At 46.0% G+C, this 17,362-nt stretch overlaps 1 protein-coding gene across 2 annotated transcripts in view; it reads left to right on the top strand.

Annotated features, from left to right (window-relative positions):
- Positions 1 to 17,362, top strand: part of Atg16 (Autophagy-related 16) — a 313,574-nt gene that overhangs the window by 181,802 nt on the left and 114,410 nt on the right. For both annotated transcript variants that reach the window (XM_050186603.3, XM_050186604.3), the window contains one exon: positions 11,491 to 11,596. In XM_050186603.3, coding sequence (XP_050042560.1) covers positions 11,491 to 11,596 — 106 coding nt within the window. The remainder of the gene's footprint in view (positions 1 to 11,490; positions 11,597 to 17,362) is intronic.

Genomic DNA, 17,362 nt, shown 5'->3' with positions numbered 1-17,362 from the left:
TATTACTTTCGTTTGTATGCAGCATCGGGTCGATGCTTTTTTAAGAGGGGGGTATTGACACGTGTACTCATCTTTATCGGGCGACCACGTATTGCCACCTAACAAATGTAATCGCACAGGACGGGACGCGCCTGCATGTATCCGAAGTTTCTGGAAAGTTATCGATGCTTCTACCCGGCTGTTGGTTGTCGCCGAACGTTGTGTTATCTGATTTCATCGCATGACGCGAATGGTGTAGAACTTTGTGGAAGGTACGCGGGTCCGAACGATTAGTCTGGAACATTCGACGACTGCTGTATAAAAGCCGACGCGCTTGACTCACTGATCAGATTTTCGACGATCGCCGACTGTGTTCGCCGCTTTCGTTGTGCTATAAGTGTAGCCTGTTTTGTGGGCACAGGTTCACCCAATAAAATCTAGTTTTGCCTTTCGCAGTATTGCCACTGTGTTCTTAACGTCACCACCACGTGACAATATTTTCAGGCATTTGAAATATACTAAGTGGACTTAAACTGACTCTACCGACATGCCTCGCGCTGACTTCCTAGTGGGAGATCCCCCCCATAAAGAAATATTGTTGCGCTTAAGGAAGAGAAAAAGTGATGAAAAAGTTTTCAGTAGCATGCAAACAATAAAATTTCTAAAAACGTAACGACAACAGTTGCAAAGTTCACATACAGATTTTCATCAAGTAAAAAAGAAAGACAAAAGAAAAGGTCGTAGTTTGCATCCATTTATTTCCTCTACATGAACTCGGATAGGATTTCTTCCATGAACTCGGATAGGCAAACCCCTGTAGGTTTGCCTGGGTTCGGACAGGCTGCCAATGGAAACTGACCATGTCAACATTTAACACCCGAACTCTGTCGAGTGAGGCTAGCTTAGCAGGACTGTTTGAGGAACTATCAGACATTGTTTGGGAGATCATCGGCCTTAGTGAGATTACAAGAACTGGTGAGGCTCATTGCTGAATAACAGCCATGTCCTCTGCTATAGAGGTCTCCTAGATAAGAAGCAATATTGGGTAGGATTCCTAATCCATAAGGATATAGCGGGCAACATTGACGAATTCTACAGCATTGATGAGAGGGTAGCTGTAGTCGTAATCAAACTTAATAAGAGGTATAGATTAAAAGTAATACAAGCCTATGCTCCAACATCCAGTCATGAGGATGAGTAAGTAGATCAGTTTTATGAAGGTGTTTAACTAGCGATGAGAAAAGTGCAAACTCAACATACTGTAGTAATGGGCGACTTCAACATAAAAGTGGGGAAAAAGCAGGCTAGTGAACAAACAATTGGAAACTACAGTGTCGACTCTAGTAATGTTAGAGGAGAGATGCTGGCAGAATTCGCAGAAAGGAATAAGCTTCGAATAATGAACACCTTTTTCAGGAAGCGTAGCAGCAGAAAGTGGACCTGGAAAAGCCCTAATGGTTAAACAAGAAATGAATTTGACTTCATACTTTCTGCCAATCCCTGCATTGTGCAGGATGTATAATTGATAGGTAGGCTAAAGTGCAGTGATCACAGGTTAGTGAGGGCTAGGGTTCACTTCAATTTGAGGAGAGACAGAGTAAAATTGGTCAAAAAGAAACAGGTCAACCTAGAGGCAGTAAAGGTAGAAGCAGACAAATTCCTGCTGGTACTTGCAAACAAATATGCAGCCTGAGAACAGAGAAATGATGATGATGACATAGAGGTAATGAAGGAAACCGTAACGACTCAAGCTCTCCCAAGTAACAAAGGACCTAATAAAGAAACGAAAAAAAATGAAAGTACCCAACTCAAGATATAAGATAGAATTCGGGGAACTGTCAAAACTAATCAACAAGGTGAAAATAAGGGATATTCGAAACTATAACATCAGAAAGACAAGAAGCCGTAAAAAATGGATGCAGCCTGAAATCAGTGAGAAAGAAACTTGGCATAGGACAAACCAAGATGTATGCACTGAAAGATGAGCTGGGTAATATCATCAGCAATCTCGAAGATATGGTAAACAAAGCGGAAGAATTCTATACTGACCTCTACAGTACCCAGAGGAGTCAGGATACCTCCATTAGAAATAGTAATGAACAGGATAAAGAAACTCTTCCTATAACTAGCGATGAGATCAGAAGGGCCTTGCAAGACATGCAAGACAGCCTTTCAAAACTGGTGGCTCTTTATACGAAGTGTCCATTGACTGCAAGGGTCCCAGAAAACTGGAAGAATGCAAACATTATACTAATCCACAAAAAAGAAGATGTTAAAGATTTGAAAAATTATAGGCCCATTAGCTTACTCCCAGTATTATAAAGATATTTACCAAAATAATCTCCAACAGAATAAGGGCAATACTGGACTTTAGTCAACCAAGGGAACAGGCTAGCTTCAGGAAGGGATACTCTACAATGCATCACATCAGGATTATCAATGTCATTAATCAGGATTATCGAGAAATCTGCAGAGTATAATAAGCATCTGTATATGGCTTTCAGAGATTACAAAAAGGCATTTGATTCAGTAGAGATACCAACAGTCATCGCGGCATTACGTAATCAAGGAGTACGGAATGCTTATGTAAATAGTACCTTGGAAAATATCTACAGAGGTTCTACAGCTACCTTAATTCTACACAAGAAAAGCAGGAAGATATCTATAAAGAAAAGGGTCAGGCAGGGAGACACAATCTCTCCAATGCTATTCATTGCGTGCTTAGAAGAAATATTCAAGCTATTAAACTGGAAAGGGTTAGGAGTAAAGATTGACGGCAAATATCTCAGCAACCTTCGGTTTGCCGATGACATTGTTCTGTACAGCAACAATGCAGACGAGTTACAACAAATGTTTGAGGACCTCAACAGAGAGAGTGTAAGAGTGGGGTTGAAGATTGATATGCAGAAGACAAAGATAATGATAAATAGCCGGGCAAAGGAACAAGAGTTCAGGATCGCCAGTCGGCCTCTAGAGTCTGTGAAGGAGTATGTTTACCTAGGTCAATTAATCACAGGGAACCCTCATCTTGAGAAGGAAATTCATAGAAGAATAAAAATGGGTTGGATCGCATACGGCATACATTGCCAGCTCCTGACTGGAAGCTTACCATTATAATTGAAAAGGAAGGTGTACAATCAGTGCATTTTACCAGTGCTGACATATGGTGCAGAGGCTTGGAGGCAGACAAAGAAGCTTGAGAATAAGTTATGGACCACACAAAGAGTGTTGGAACGAAGATTGCTAGGCATAATGTTAAGAGACAGAAAGAGAGCGGTTTGGATCGCTCTTTGCGCACTCTTTAACTTGTTCTTGAGCTTCTTTGTCAACCTCCATGTTTATGCTCCATATGTTAGCACCGGTAGAATGCAGTGATTGTGCACCTATCTTTTCAATGATAGTGGTAAGCTCCCATTCACGATCTGGCAAAGCCTGCCGTATGCACTCCAACCCATTTTTAGAGTGAAGCTTTTTTTGCCCCTTCATTCGACTTTCCCGCTGATGCTACTGCAGTCTGGCACACCACGTCGGGGGGTGGTTCAGAGCGCGGGTATACATGATAGAAGTGTGGCATAGAGGAAATGCAACGAGAGAAACTCGTTTGGACCTTTACGCCGTGTCAAATGTGCACAATGCCCTCTGGAGCTCCCTGGGCATCGCCAGATTAACCTCTTGACAGCTGTAATTATCCGTGATGTCCCGCAAAACATTGCAAAAATTGCAGCGCTTACCTTTCTACCAACGTGCAAGTCCAGAGGGAAGCTGGATAGATTGGTAGAGAGGAGGAAGGATGGCAGAGAATGGGTAGTCATGGTGGTGGAACAGGTGGTGTTGGTAGAAGCGATGCAGGCCTAGCCACTCTTTGCTCACAATACCCATACAGGGTGCGAGGGTCGGAGAAGGAAAAGATGCGAGAAGGCAAGGAAAGAGCGGTTGCGGGCAAACTGAAGGTAGGGTTCAGTACGGCTCTGCTATTTCTGATAAATAGACACCATGCATATTTTTCAAGCGAACAACTCGCGCAGAGTGTGCATACGCAGAGTTGCATTAAAGTGCAGCCACATGTCAAGTCAACATTTCTGTGCCTGCTGCAGTAACTTTGCAGCTATGGCATTGCTCGAGGTAGCGGGTTCGATTCCGGATGTGGCAGCTGCATTTCAATAGGGGCGACATAAAAAATGCTCGTGCACTTAGACTGGGGACACGTTAAAGAGCACCGCGGTGTCAAAATTAATCCGGAGTCTGCCACTACAGCGCGCCTTATAATCTGACTCTTGTTTTAGCATGTACAGGCCAATAATTTAAATAATGAATAATACTTCTACCATGATGTAACCTGCCATGTGAGACAATAAATATGGTCAACCCTCTTTGTTTCATGAACAGTGACGCACAACAACGCCTCAAGCAAACACGTGTCCTTGTGTGTTCTGTGTACTACGCAGACAAACTGCAGTCATGCACTCAAGTCATGCATCAACATCATGCGGCAGTCATGCGTCAACATCACTGCTAATTATTGTCAATCAAAGCAAACAGCACAGAAAGCTTCCTTTTTTTTTCTCACAGTGAGTGGGATCCGCATAATTTTATTCTTCTGCAAATTTCCTCCTCGTGATCCGGGTCCCTTGTGAGTAATTATTGACCTAGATAAACGTACTCCTTCACAGACTCTAGAGGCTGACTGGTGATCCTGAACTCTTGTTCCCTTGCCAGGCTATTGAGCATTATCTTTGTCTTCTACATATTAATCCCTAACACCACTCTTACACTTTCTCTGTTAAGGTACTCAATCCTTTGTTGTAATTTGTCCGCAGTGTTGCTGAGCCATTGATCCCCACTCCTAAGCTTTCTCAGTTTAATAGCTTGAATACTTCCTTCAAGCATGCAGTGAATAGCATTGGAGAGATTGTGTTTCCTTGCCTGACCTCTTTCTTCAATGCTACGTTCACGTGAACAAAGCTCACTTCCTCAAGTCATACATGTAATTTCAATTTGTGAGAGGCTAGTTAGAATGAGGGCCACAAAGTGCGACACCTCAACGCCATGATCCATCAGGTTGTGTCCCTCTATGTGCGACGAGCAGCTCTGGAAAGTTTAGGAACGTTTGCTGTCGGGCTAGTATGTACATGGCTTTTAGAAATGGTTTTAGGCGCATACATGTAATTTCAATTTGTGTGAGGCTAGTTAGAATGAGGGCCGCAAAGGGCGACATCTCAACGCCATGATCCATCAGGTTGTGTCCCTCTTTGTGCGACGGGCAGCTCTGAAAAGTTTAGTAACGTCTGCTGTCAGGCTAGTATGTACATGGCTTTTAGAAATGGTTTTAGGCACAAAAATGAGACACGGACAACAGAATAAAAGACACGGACAGGTGCAAAGAATGTTGCTTCTAGGTACGATGTACCGGTAGTGTTTTCGGCTCCTCGGAAACTTTCTTGTATTTGTGCATGCCTGTCTTCTGTAAAAAGGGCCGTGTGTGTAAAGAACCACGTAGAATGATTCTTGAAAAAAAAAATGTTCCGCTGGCATCATGTACAAGATTCCCTTAGACTGTGGCAAGGTATACATAGGCCAAACTGGACGTTGTATAAATGACCGCCTGCGAGAGCATGCTCTATCAATCAAGAATGAGACTGGCTTGCATTTGCCGTAACACTGCAAAGCGTGCACGTGTGAACTTTTGCTGGAAAACACATGCATGTTATGAAAAACTAAGGATACACTGGCATGGGAACTAGCAGAGGTGATGTATATCAGAAAGTTTGGTGACCAGTGATCAGCGTTCTGTCATTATCTCTTCACAAGAATGAGTTTGGTTTCCTGGCTGATAGGATATGATTAGGTTTGGTTTGTATCTCATGTGACCTCACCCGTGTATGTTCCTGTTCACATGCCTGAGGGTATATAAGTGAAGCATCTGGGAAAATAAAAATCAGTTCCGAGTGTGCGCCTGTCCATACACTTTATTCTGTTGTCAAAACCATATCTAAAAGCTCTGAAAAGCCTTAGGCCTAGCAAGTCATTGCTCTTGACAACAACCGACATCCAAACACAACACCCAAAATGGTCACAAAGCAGGCAGCCACAAGATGCCAGCTCTTTGAGGTGGTTCTACCGTGCCCACTGCACAGAGCAGCTAAGAGTGTGCCCACGATCCCTGATGGTGTTGGAGCACTCAGTACCAGGCCGCAATGCAAGACAGCTTGTAATGGCACCCATGGCCCGCAGCCACCCGCCTCCTAGAGCTGTGACTCCCAGAGTCCCAGAAATATAAGAAGCTATTTGCAGAAAAGGCTCAGACCACCTATCAGCTTCCATGCTCCGTCACCTCAGGCTAGCTGATGCTCTTCTGGCACTATGCCTTGTTCTTGTAGGATACATACCAGTGGCTCTTGTAGTGACGAATGTTCTCAACACACCTGCAGAAAGCCTTGGCATGCCAACTAGTTCAAGCACCCCGCAGGAGCCATAGCCTTGCTCTGAAAAAAGCATACTGCCGACGTAGCATTCAAACTGGACTAGGCCTAAATGGTTCAAACAAAGATCTCAAATTGAACAAAACTGGCCTCCGGTGTTCCAAGAGGTCCACGTGGGGCAGTCAGAGGGGTCTCAAGCATGCCCTTGGGTCAAAGGAATGACAATGCTTAACAAACACAAAGGCATTTATTGTGCCTTGTATACAGTAAGCCAGCTAGCTAGCAAACTAAAGGAATGTGCTGATAAATCAAGGAAGTGTGACTTGCCACGACAGGCTTTAAGCATGCCGAAATAGAAGAAGCCTGAGAACATCAGGGGGAGCCGGGGGAGATGGAGAAGTTAGAAATGGCGACATGACGCTTGCTTGATCTATTTGATATCTGTGGGCATATTACATATTCCGGCGCAGCCGATGAGTGAACGATGATGTGGGCGACTTTCTTCATGTAGAGGTACAACGACCGAGTGGTATTCAAAGGCTACCAAATCGATACATGCGACAGCTTTGCGGCACCACGTACCCCATATAGATAATGTATAATGTAAGAACGTCTGAAATTTCGGACACGAAAACCCTTCGTAGTCCGATTTTTCGTACTTTTTGATGCGACCGCAGGTCGGAAACGGCACTAATGAAAGCCAATACCGCTGTTTTGATTATCTCGGCGCCTCAAACCAGCACTTTGCATGCAAATTCGCTGGCAGCCGTAGCCACCACCGCGGCAACGCGAAGCCTAGCTGCTTTGACGTTCGCTGTTCAGGTTCTTGCCGTTCAGTGCCATGATTTTCCTTGAAAGAATTGGCCGCTTTCAGCAATGGCACTGACTACGCCTTTGCGGTCCTCGCAATTAGCTTCGAAGCTCAGAAAGAACGGCGCGTTGCATAACGCGGCTTCCCGAAAGGCAGCTTCACCTCAGCACAGCATTGTTACGCAGTGAAATTCACCGCAATACGTGAAGTATTGCGGTGAAGCTTAAGCATGGGAAGGGGCAATTGTCACGGGACACAATACGTATTCCTAAATGATACACCCATGCACCTGCCATATCCTGTCACAGTATGAGCACCGATATGCCTAATAAGTGTACTGGCTGGCCTTCAGAGCTTTTTCGGACGTGCCTGCGGTGATTTGAGCGCTTAAGGGCAGTAAAATACGTGCATTTTTTTTTTTTTTTGACTGCCCAATTTTTTCGGCGTGCTTGCGGCCCCGAGAGAGTCTGAAAAATCAGACGTTGACTGTACAAGTGACCAAGAGGATGCTTCAAATGATCCGTGGGGCCAACGCGCAGCGGAATGAGCACGAGAACAGAAAGGACCGTCGCATTGAGGAATGAACGGGAAAGGAACTGTGCCGCTGCATCTTTGAAGGAGCTTGGGCTAAAATAAAGCAGTGTTGGCTGACGCCAAGGTGCAAGTTTCCCTCATCCAAACCAAAATAAACTCTTTAAGCAGTGAAATGCAACACTGAGCCATTGTGTGCAGGCTGAGACTATGTCAGGACAGTTGAGGTTGGCTTTCCAGCTACTGAGAGAGAATCGTACTTGTGACAAAGTTCGGGCATCATACGAATGAGCTTGCTAAATAGCGCTCGTTTTCGAAAATATTTGCTTCTGTACGCATCTCTTTTTGTTCATATTTGAAAATGTTTGACTTGATTTGCAATGGGCTTTACCATTTTTTCGAAGATATTTTATTCACTGTGGATTTTACTAAACCCTCCCTTCAGTTTTCTATTTTGAATAAAATAAACATTACTTCTTAATATTCAAACTAGAAATAGTTGTTTTATATTTTTAACATACTTGGTCAAGAGTGACAGCATTGTTCGACATGGTGTCAGCCCATCTTGGCATAAAACAAAGTTCTGTGTCACTCAAGGAATTTGGCAAAGGCACTCAGGGAAATCTTGAAAAACTTGGGGAACTTGAAAATGTCAATTTGGTAGTAACCCTGTGTCATTGAATGCCATAAAACCAGATTCTTTAACACTAAATTTTAATTGCAAATTCTCGCCTTCTTTTCCGCAGATTCAGACCACCAAGTAGATGCAAGCTTCAAATTGCAAGTAGCTAGGCTGAAGCTTGCAAGTTTCCCATTACCACTTTTGAATAGCATTGCTGAAAGCCTCGCAGCAATCTTTAAAAGCAAGCAAGCAATTCAATTCAGTTCAATTCAATTTTTATTTTTCCAGAAATAATAGGTCCTGGAAAGGGTCAAGAGCTAAAAGCTGTCTCGACAGCTTGACTAGGCCCATGACCCCCTCAACAAGGCAGTATTGATGTACAGCAACAGGTAGTGTGCATGACATCAAGAAATGCAAAGAACAATGAATTATACAGTAGCATAAGGGCAATTAATTAATAAATCTACAGCATATGATTTCAAAATGTGTCTAATAACTTTATCCATAGTTGTGAACATATGACAATACAAACAAAAGTTTGAGGCACCAGAATATAAAGAAAATAGAGTACATACATGTTCATGTGAAACAGTACTTGCAAAACAAAAGGCAAACATACATAGCCATTCATTCTTTGAATACAAAATACATTCTCAGTCCTTTTACACCGTAACTGATCACACATTTATGCTCATTTAGAATAAATGGCAGATTATGCTGTAATGACTGAACTTTATAATTGTTTCGAAATTTCACTTGAAGCCAAACGTCATCGTTACGTGTGGATAGTGTAATATGTCTTTTTCTTAGAGATGCTAGATCCATTAGAAAATCTTGGAAAGCTACAGTGGAAAAGTAAAAGGAGTGGAGCAAGCGATACGGATACATATATTCCGCCCTAATTATATTGTAGCTTATAAAAGCACTTCGCGTGGGAGACTGATAATCAAGGTTTGCAATATGTCGCATGATCCTCTTTTGAAGTACACTTATCTTTGCAACATTTCTTTTTGTCGTCGTAGCCCATACAAGACCACAGTAGTTAATATATAAAGCAAACAGTGCATGATAAATTAGCATTTTGGCCTGTGTTAGAGGAAGATGTCGGCAACGAGATAAGATTCCTGTCACTGCGGCTAGTTTTCTACAAACATCTTCTATGTGTTTATCGCAACTTAAGTTGGAAGAAAACGTAACACCGAGAATTTTGTGTTCATTCACTACTTGAACTTCTTGGTTTTAGCATCTGACAGCATGGCATGTCTTGACTATCTTGTTTTTAGCTCTAAATATTATTACTTTTGTCTTCTTTGAATTTATTCTAATGCAATTCAAATTGGACCAGAGGTGTAATTTGTCAAGTATTTGATTACATTTGATAATTGGATCGCCTGCATTAGGACCCGAAATTAATATGCTGCTGTCGTCCGCATATATGATAAATTTTACGGTTGAATCAATGCTCACACTATCATTAATATATATATTAAAAAGCAAAGGCCCTAACATGCTGCCTTGTGGTAGACCGTGTTGCGCTGCGAAAAAAAAAGGATTGTTGATTATCTATATATACTGCCTGCTTCCTGTTTTCTAAGTAAGACTTTATTAGAGCCAGAGGTGTTCCGCGGATTCCACTAAGTGAAAGCTTGTAAATTAAAATATTATGGTTGAGACAGTCAAACGCCTTACTAAAATCGATAAACAGGCCGAGAGTGAAAAGGTTGTCTTGAATATTTTGCACGATGATTTCTTTAATGGTTAGCAGGGCGGTTTCGGTTGATCGCCCTTTCCGGAAGCCGAATTGGGCTTCCGGAAAGGGCAATAATATTCTTACAACTAAGCATCAGCATCAGATGGTGCATCGGCACCCGCTGTAGTTGCTCAGTGGCTATGGTGTTGGGCTGCTAAGCACCAGGTCGTGGGATCGAATTCCGGCCACGGCGGCCGCATTTCGATGGGGGCGAAATGCGAAAACACCCGTGTACTTAGATTTAGGTGCACGTTAAAGAACCCCAGGTGGTCGAAATTTCCGGAGTCCTCCACTGCGGCGTGCCTTATAATCAGAAAGTGGTTTTGGCATGTAAAACCCCATAATTTAATTTTTTTAAGCAATCGGCTGCACCTCAATCTGACAATCACTCATTTCAAATGGTTGCGGATATCCGACATGTGCACCAGGTTGCGCATAATCTCAAGAAGGCTGCCAGCAAGGCAGGCATTAGGGTGTTGCTCACTGTCCGAAACAAGCTTCCTGTGCCAACAAGTCAATCGGGGGACCTAGAACAAGCAAAGTTGTAAAAAGCAGCACAGGCAGAGGTTTGTTGTTGACTATTGTGACTGTGTAGTTTATAAGATTCCTCTTTAATGCAAGAATTCAATATCAGTCAAACAGGGCATCGATGGCCGCATGCGCAAACACTCAAACAAGGTTCAAAAACAGGCTAGAGATAGTCAGTTATCCCTGCATAGCAATGAGTGCAGCTGCAAGTCTTTTAAAAATGTAGCCTTCATGTGAAACTACCACGATGACCGCGCCTGTCTTATTTCTGAAGCCTTTCACAACCATATTAGTGGCGACACGTACGTAAGCCTCCCCTCCATTTAACTCCATCCGAAGGAGAATGCCTTCCTGTCTTGTTGATTGTAATTTATTGCCCCTGTGCATGCTGAATTTCTCTTGTTTTTTCTGTGTTTTGCAATAGTGATAGAGTATATATATGCTGACTGAAAGAATAGAGACACTTGGTTGTTATTGAGCGCTGTGGCCTGTGTCCTTCTCTCCGTGCAGTCATTTAGCACTGTTTTCTGCTTGTAATCATTAACCAACCAGCCCAAATGCGTACTCTTCTACATTAAAATTTGCTTCAGTGCTTCGTAGGCAGAAAGGGCCTATAATGGAAGGATGGTTACTCCTAGCCACCATGTCATGCTCTTACATTTCCTAGCAAATATGTCTTCATTTTATTTATCACTGATTTGTTATTGCCGTTGTACTATTCTTCAGTAATGGCATTTTTCTTAAAAAAGTTTGAGCATCTGAAGATTGTTAACATGGAATGCACATGTGCTGTGGGATGCAACGGACCTACGTCAGTGATCACCATGTTGTCGTGTCCCCACCTCCCCAGGAGGCACATGATGGTGAAGTGAATGCAGTGCAGTTCTCGCCTTCTGGCCGTATCCTGTGCACGGGCGGGGGTGACCGCAAGGTGAAGATCTGGGAGTTCACAAGGGGTGAGGGAGCTTATTCCATGTTGTGTGACAGAATGAGTTGACATGCACTCCCATTCATGCAGTTGTTGCTCATTGACGCATCTGTGCAGTCATGCCGCTATAAATATATAAGAAAAGGGATTAAGGCTTTTTGTATCAACAGATTACAAAGCTAAGGTGTAGCATTGGGCTAATTGGTGCAGCACAATCAGTGACTTTCAAGCGCATTAGATACACACAACGAAATAGACACACATAGTGCTAGAAGTGCTGTATGTATGTGTTCTCCATAAGAACGTAGATTACAAGAGAGATGTAGGAATTAAAAAATTTTGTAGCTGGTTTTAAATGACACTGACAGCAAACAGCGTGAAAAAAAAACACGGGGATGAAAAGCATCTAGATGGGACATGCACCGACTTTCATCTGACAATATTTATTCACCAGACGGGAAATGTACGCTTAAAACTCGATAAAACAAATTGGTAAAATCGGCAATTTGCTTCGTTATATCGAAATTTCGTTGTATTGAAATTCAACCTTTTATGCAAATAAGCACAGTCGCCAATCGATTTTTAGTACGTGGAAAGGGGCCGCAGAATTGCCCGAATTATCAGGTAATTGAAGAAAGTAAATACGAATGAGAAACCAACTCATTTTGATCAACTTGAGAGTTGGCGATGAATGATATGGTTTCCTCCCCCGTCGATGATATCTTCACATCGGCAGTACGAATTAAGCAGAGCCAGCCACACTTTTGCATGCACTCCACCCCTGCACCTGATTGTGTCGCCCACACTGGGACGACGCTATCATGAAAAGTGCCAGCAATGGGGAGCAAATGTTTCGTCTGCCTCCCACATCAACGGGTTACCAAAACTCGACATTGCACAACCTCCAATGCTAAACGTGCCGGAAGACAGCTTACATGATGCCATGCCGTTTCGGGACACTCACTCTTTACACATGCAGCAGATTACCACTAAAGCGGCATGCACGGCTGCATATGCGCTCAGCCACACTTACAGCCATGCGCAGCCACGGCTAAGACATGTGCCAGAAATCGAGTCCTCAAGCGAGATGGCAGTGTCAGGATTTGTGGGGATTTCAAGGTTACCATCAACCCCATCGCTACCATGGAGAAGTACCCGTTGCCCCGTAATGAAGACCTCTGGTCAGAGTTGTCCGGTGGACAGAAGTTTACCAAGTTCGACCTCAGAGATGCTTACCAGCAGCTGGTGCTCCAGGATGCCTCCCGGAAGTATGTCACAATATCGACAACTTTGGGACTGTTCCAGTACACGCGCTTACCCTTTGGCGTGGCCTCAGCCCCAGCCATATTTCAGAGGGAGATGGACAACCTCTTCAGGGACATGAGGCACGTGGTTGTGTACTGGATGACATCCTAGTTACTGGCAGCGACGAAGGGGACCACCTGCAAAACCTGCATAACGTTTTGGCACGACTGCAGGAAGCCGGCCTCAAGCTCAAGGGGTAAAAGTGCATTTTCCTGGCCACCAGTGTTGAGTACTTGGGACATGTCATTTCCCAGGCTGGCCTAGCCCCGGCTCCCAGCAAAGTTGATGCTGTGCTCAAGGCGCCTAAGCCCTAGAACAAGAAGGAGCTTCAGAGCTACCTTGGCCTCATCAACTTCTACAGGAGTTTCCTGCCAAACCTGTCGGAGCATCTACAGCCGCTCTATCTTCTGCTTTGAGACGGTCAGCAATGGGTCTGGAAGAAGGAGCAGGACCAGGCCTTCGAGCACAGCAAGGAGCTAGTCACGAAAGCTCTAGTGCTGGTACATTTCGATCCTGCTAAGCCTGTCATCCTGACTGTAGATGCGTCGCCGTACGGTGTGGGAGCCGTCCTGGCGCACCGGGACAAGGATGGCCAGGAACGCCCTATGTCGTTTGCTTCTTGCCGGCTTCATGCTGCAGAGCAACGTTGCAGCCAGCTGGACAAGGAAGGTTTGGCCCTCATGTTGGGTGTCGAACGCTTCCACCAGTATCTGTGGGGCCGGAAGTTTGATGAGGTCACGGACCACAAGCCGCTTTTGGAGTTACTGGGGCCTGACAAGGCAGTTCCCGTGCAGGCATCACCTCGAGTGGTACGCTGGGCCTTGAGGCTGGCGGCTTACAGTTACCAGCTGGTTTACCGTCCGGGAAAAGACCTAGGACCTGCTGATGCCTTGAGCCGCCTGCCCCTGCCAGAGGTGTCTGATGCAGTTCCCGAACCTGCTGAAGGGTTCGTGCTGGAGCACGCGTACCCGGAGGTGCTCTCCAGATCTGTGGTATCACAAGCGACCAGCCGGGACCCAGTCTTGTCTTAGGTGGTCAAGGCAGTGTCCCGTGGAGAGGAATTGGTTCAGCAGGCCTATAGCCACAAGGCCACCGAGCTGAGCTTGCAGCAGGGCTGCCTACTGTGGTGGTCCAGGGTAGTCATGCCACAATGTCTCCGGTCCAAGGTCCTGAAGTTGCTGCACGCGGGTCATCTTGGCATGGAAAAGACCAAGATGGTGGCCCGGTCCCATGTTTGGTGGCCTTGCCTGGCCCAGGCCATTGCTCACAAGGTGCAGAGCTGCCAAATCTGCCAGAAGGATCAACAGGCTTCACGTCATGTGAAAATCACCCTCTGGCCGTTGCCACAGATACCATGGTCCCGCCTACATGTGGATTTTGGTGGGCGCTTCAAGGGCCATTACTTCCTGGTGGTGGTGGGCGCCTTTTGAAGTGGGTGGAAGTTCTACCTGTCACCACTCCTCCATCAGCAGGCGTTACTATCGCAGCGCTACGACAGGTCTTCGCCGCCCACGGGTTGCCGGACGTCATCGTGTCCGACAATGGTCCTGCTTTTGCCAGCACAGAGTACCTGGCCTGGCTGAGGAAGAACAGAATCCTCCGGATGATGGTTCCGCCGTACCACCCTGCTTCAAATGGTGCTGCCGAGCGGGTGCTGCAAACCATCAAGGACAAGCTCAAGAAGAGCCAGACTGGGGATTTCCGGACGCAGATTGCCAGGATACCGGACCACACCCCACTATGTCACTGGCCGTGCCCCCTGTGAGCTCCTGCTGGGCCGGATGGTCAAGACACCCTTGGACGTTTTGCATCCGCACCTCTGTTCCACAGTGCTCCTGCAGCAGCTGAAGCAGAAGCTGGCTGCTGACCAAAGGTGCCATCCCGGGCCTTTGCCGGAGTCGGGAGCTCCAGTTTTCGCCAGAAACTTCCGTCCTGGCCCACCCTGGTCCGCCGGACAGGTGGTGTCCTGCAAGCGCCTCATCGCTCCTCGTCCGCATGCCGGACGGGGCCACGTGGTACAGACACGACGACCATGTCAGGCCTCGCCTTGGGATCTGGCCAGCACCCTTGACTGCCACTTCCGAGTTCCAGCCCGCAGGAGGACTAGCGGCAGCACCAGTCGCTTCCAGCGGAGCACCGCCTACCTCAGAGGCGGCAAGCGTTGCCAGTGGTGCAGCATCCGTTGGGCCGGTATCGAGCCCGTCACCACTCCCAAGGCCGACTACTGCAGACCCTCCGGATGGAGTGAGGCTGTCTCAGGCAGCACCTGGCGTTGCCACACCCGGCCCTTCAACACCGGTGCCCAGGCGGAGTACTCGACGGCGAAGGCCACTGGACCGTTACCCGCCTGGGTAGCACGCACCATCGACTTGGCTGGGATGGCGGCAGAGCCCTATGCTCTGAACTTGGACGTTTGTTTTTCAGTTTACAAACAAATGGGGAGCAAGGGTTGTAACAAGCATGTGACGCTCCCTTGGGCATAATCTTCGTTGGCCCGCCAGGCTCGTTAGACAACATTGGTCACCACATCAATAAACACCGGTGAGCACAGCTGCTCTGCGGTCAGTCATCGTTCATCACCAGCACGCTGTGGAGTGTCTGTCTAACGGAAAGTGCATCGAGCCCTCCCTCGTTCACGATCGGTATTCCCCTCCCAGATACCGCAACCATACCGAGTGGAGAACTCCGGACGACAAGCCCATTTGCTTCCGCTGCCTCCGCATTTGCCTCGTCGCTTGCCGCTGCCGCACCTCCTGGACATCGCAGTATTCGAGCATCTTTTCCCAGTCTCCTCGCCCATATGGCGACCCGTGCCGTTACACGCCTCGCCATTTGACAGAGTTTGGTTGACAGAGGGATCGTAATGAATAGGTCTCTTGACACCGTGTCATTGGCTGGAGGAGTTGGCAGTGTACAGTCCACGACCTACTGTATGAAGACCTACCCCTTATACAGTAGGTCGTGGTACAGTCAACGACCAACTTTCCGGACGCCCAATAATTCGGACGTCTTCGCGGCACCACCACGTACCCCATAGAGTCAAAGTATACGAATGTCTAAAATTTTGGACGCAAGAACCCTTCGCCGTTCGGTTTTCCTGACTTTCTGCTGTGACCGCAGGTCCGAAACGGCATTAATCAAATCCACCACTGCCGGCGTTTTGATTCCACCAAATCAAATCCACCACTGCCGCGGTAAATGCTAGGCCTAGCTGCTTCAACGTTCGCTATTAAGGTTCTCTCTGTTTGGTGCCGTGTTTTTCCTTGAAAGAATTCGCCGCTGTCAGCAATGGCACTGACTACGCCTTTGTGGCCCTCGCGATTAGCTTCGAAGCTCGGAAAGCACGGCGCGTTAATAATGCTGGTTTTTGAAAGTCAGCTTCGCCTCAATACAGAAATGTTATGCGGTGAAGCAAACTTGAAAGTATTGCAGTGAAGCATAAGCGTGGGAAGGGGCAATTGTCACGGGACACAGTATCTATTTCGTAATTATACACGCGTCCACCAGCCATCCCCTGTCACAGTACAAGCAGCGATATTACTAATAAGTGTACTGGTAGGCCTTTTCAGATGTGCCTGTGGCGATTTGAGCACTTAACGGCAGTAAAGGCATGCATTCATTTTTTCGAACTGCCCGATTTTGCGGACGTTTTCGCGGCCCCTAGGGAGTCTGAGAAATCGGACGTTGACTGTACAACTGATGAAGAAGATGCTTTAAATGGTCCGTGGGGCGAACGCACGGTGGAAGGAGGACGAAAACAGAAAGGACCTACACATTGAGGAATGCATGGGAAAGGAAGCATGCTGCCACTTCTTGCAAGGGGCATGAGCTTAAAAAAACGAAGGGTTGGCTGACACTGAGATGCAGGTGTCCCTCATCTAAACCGAAATAAACTCTTTAAAGCAGTGAAAAGCAACACTGAGGCATTGGGCGTGGGCTGAGAGTATGTCAGGACAGTTGAGGTTGACACACCAGCTGTTGAGTGAAAATCTCGCTTTTGACAAAGTTTGGGCCTCATGCCGATGAGCTTGCTATCAATTGATAAACATAGCTCATATCCCCTTCAGTCACGGTGTCCACATTTGTGGACGCAACCTACATTTGCCATTTCTGTGCAATGGTAGCAAGGAATAGGTCACAAACATTAAGCCTAGGGCAAATTGAATGCTCTGATAGCCTAAATTACTTCCATTTTGCTTCTGAGTGATATGTATCGTTACAGAGTACTGCTTTGGTGGAGGCATTACTATGTTTTACGTGACGCTTGACATAAAGCATGTCGTTAGCAACCTTGAAATATATTGTTTTTCTTTCTTGAAATGCTTGAGGCCAATGAATAATTTGTGCATGTAATTCGAGCAGGGGATATAATCCTTTTTATGAAGAAATGCAGCATGACTGATTTTCAATATTCAAATATTTAATTACTCTAATTCTAATGACTCATCATAAAATGCTCAGAGTCATTCTACCACCTTGATTTGCTTTC

Source organism: Dermacentor andersoni, chromosome 2 (assembly GCF_023375885.2).
Source record: "Dermacentor andersoni chromosome 2, qqDerAnde1_hic_scaffold, whole genome shotgun sequence".
Classification (NCBI taxonomy): Eukaryota; Metazoa; Arthropoda; class Arachnida; order Ixodida; family Ixodidae; genus Dermacentor; species Dermacentor andersoni.
This window is presented reverse-complemented; position numbering and strand designations above follow the sequence as displayed.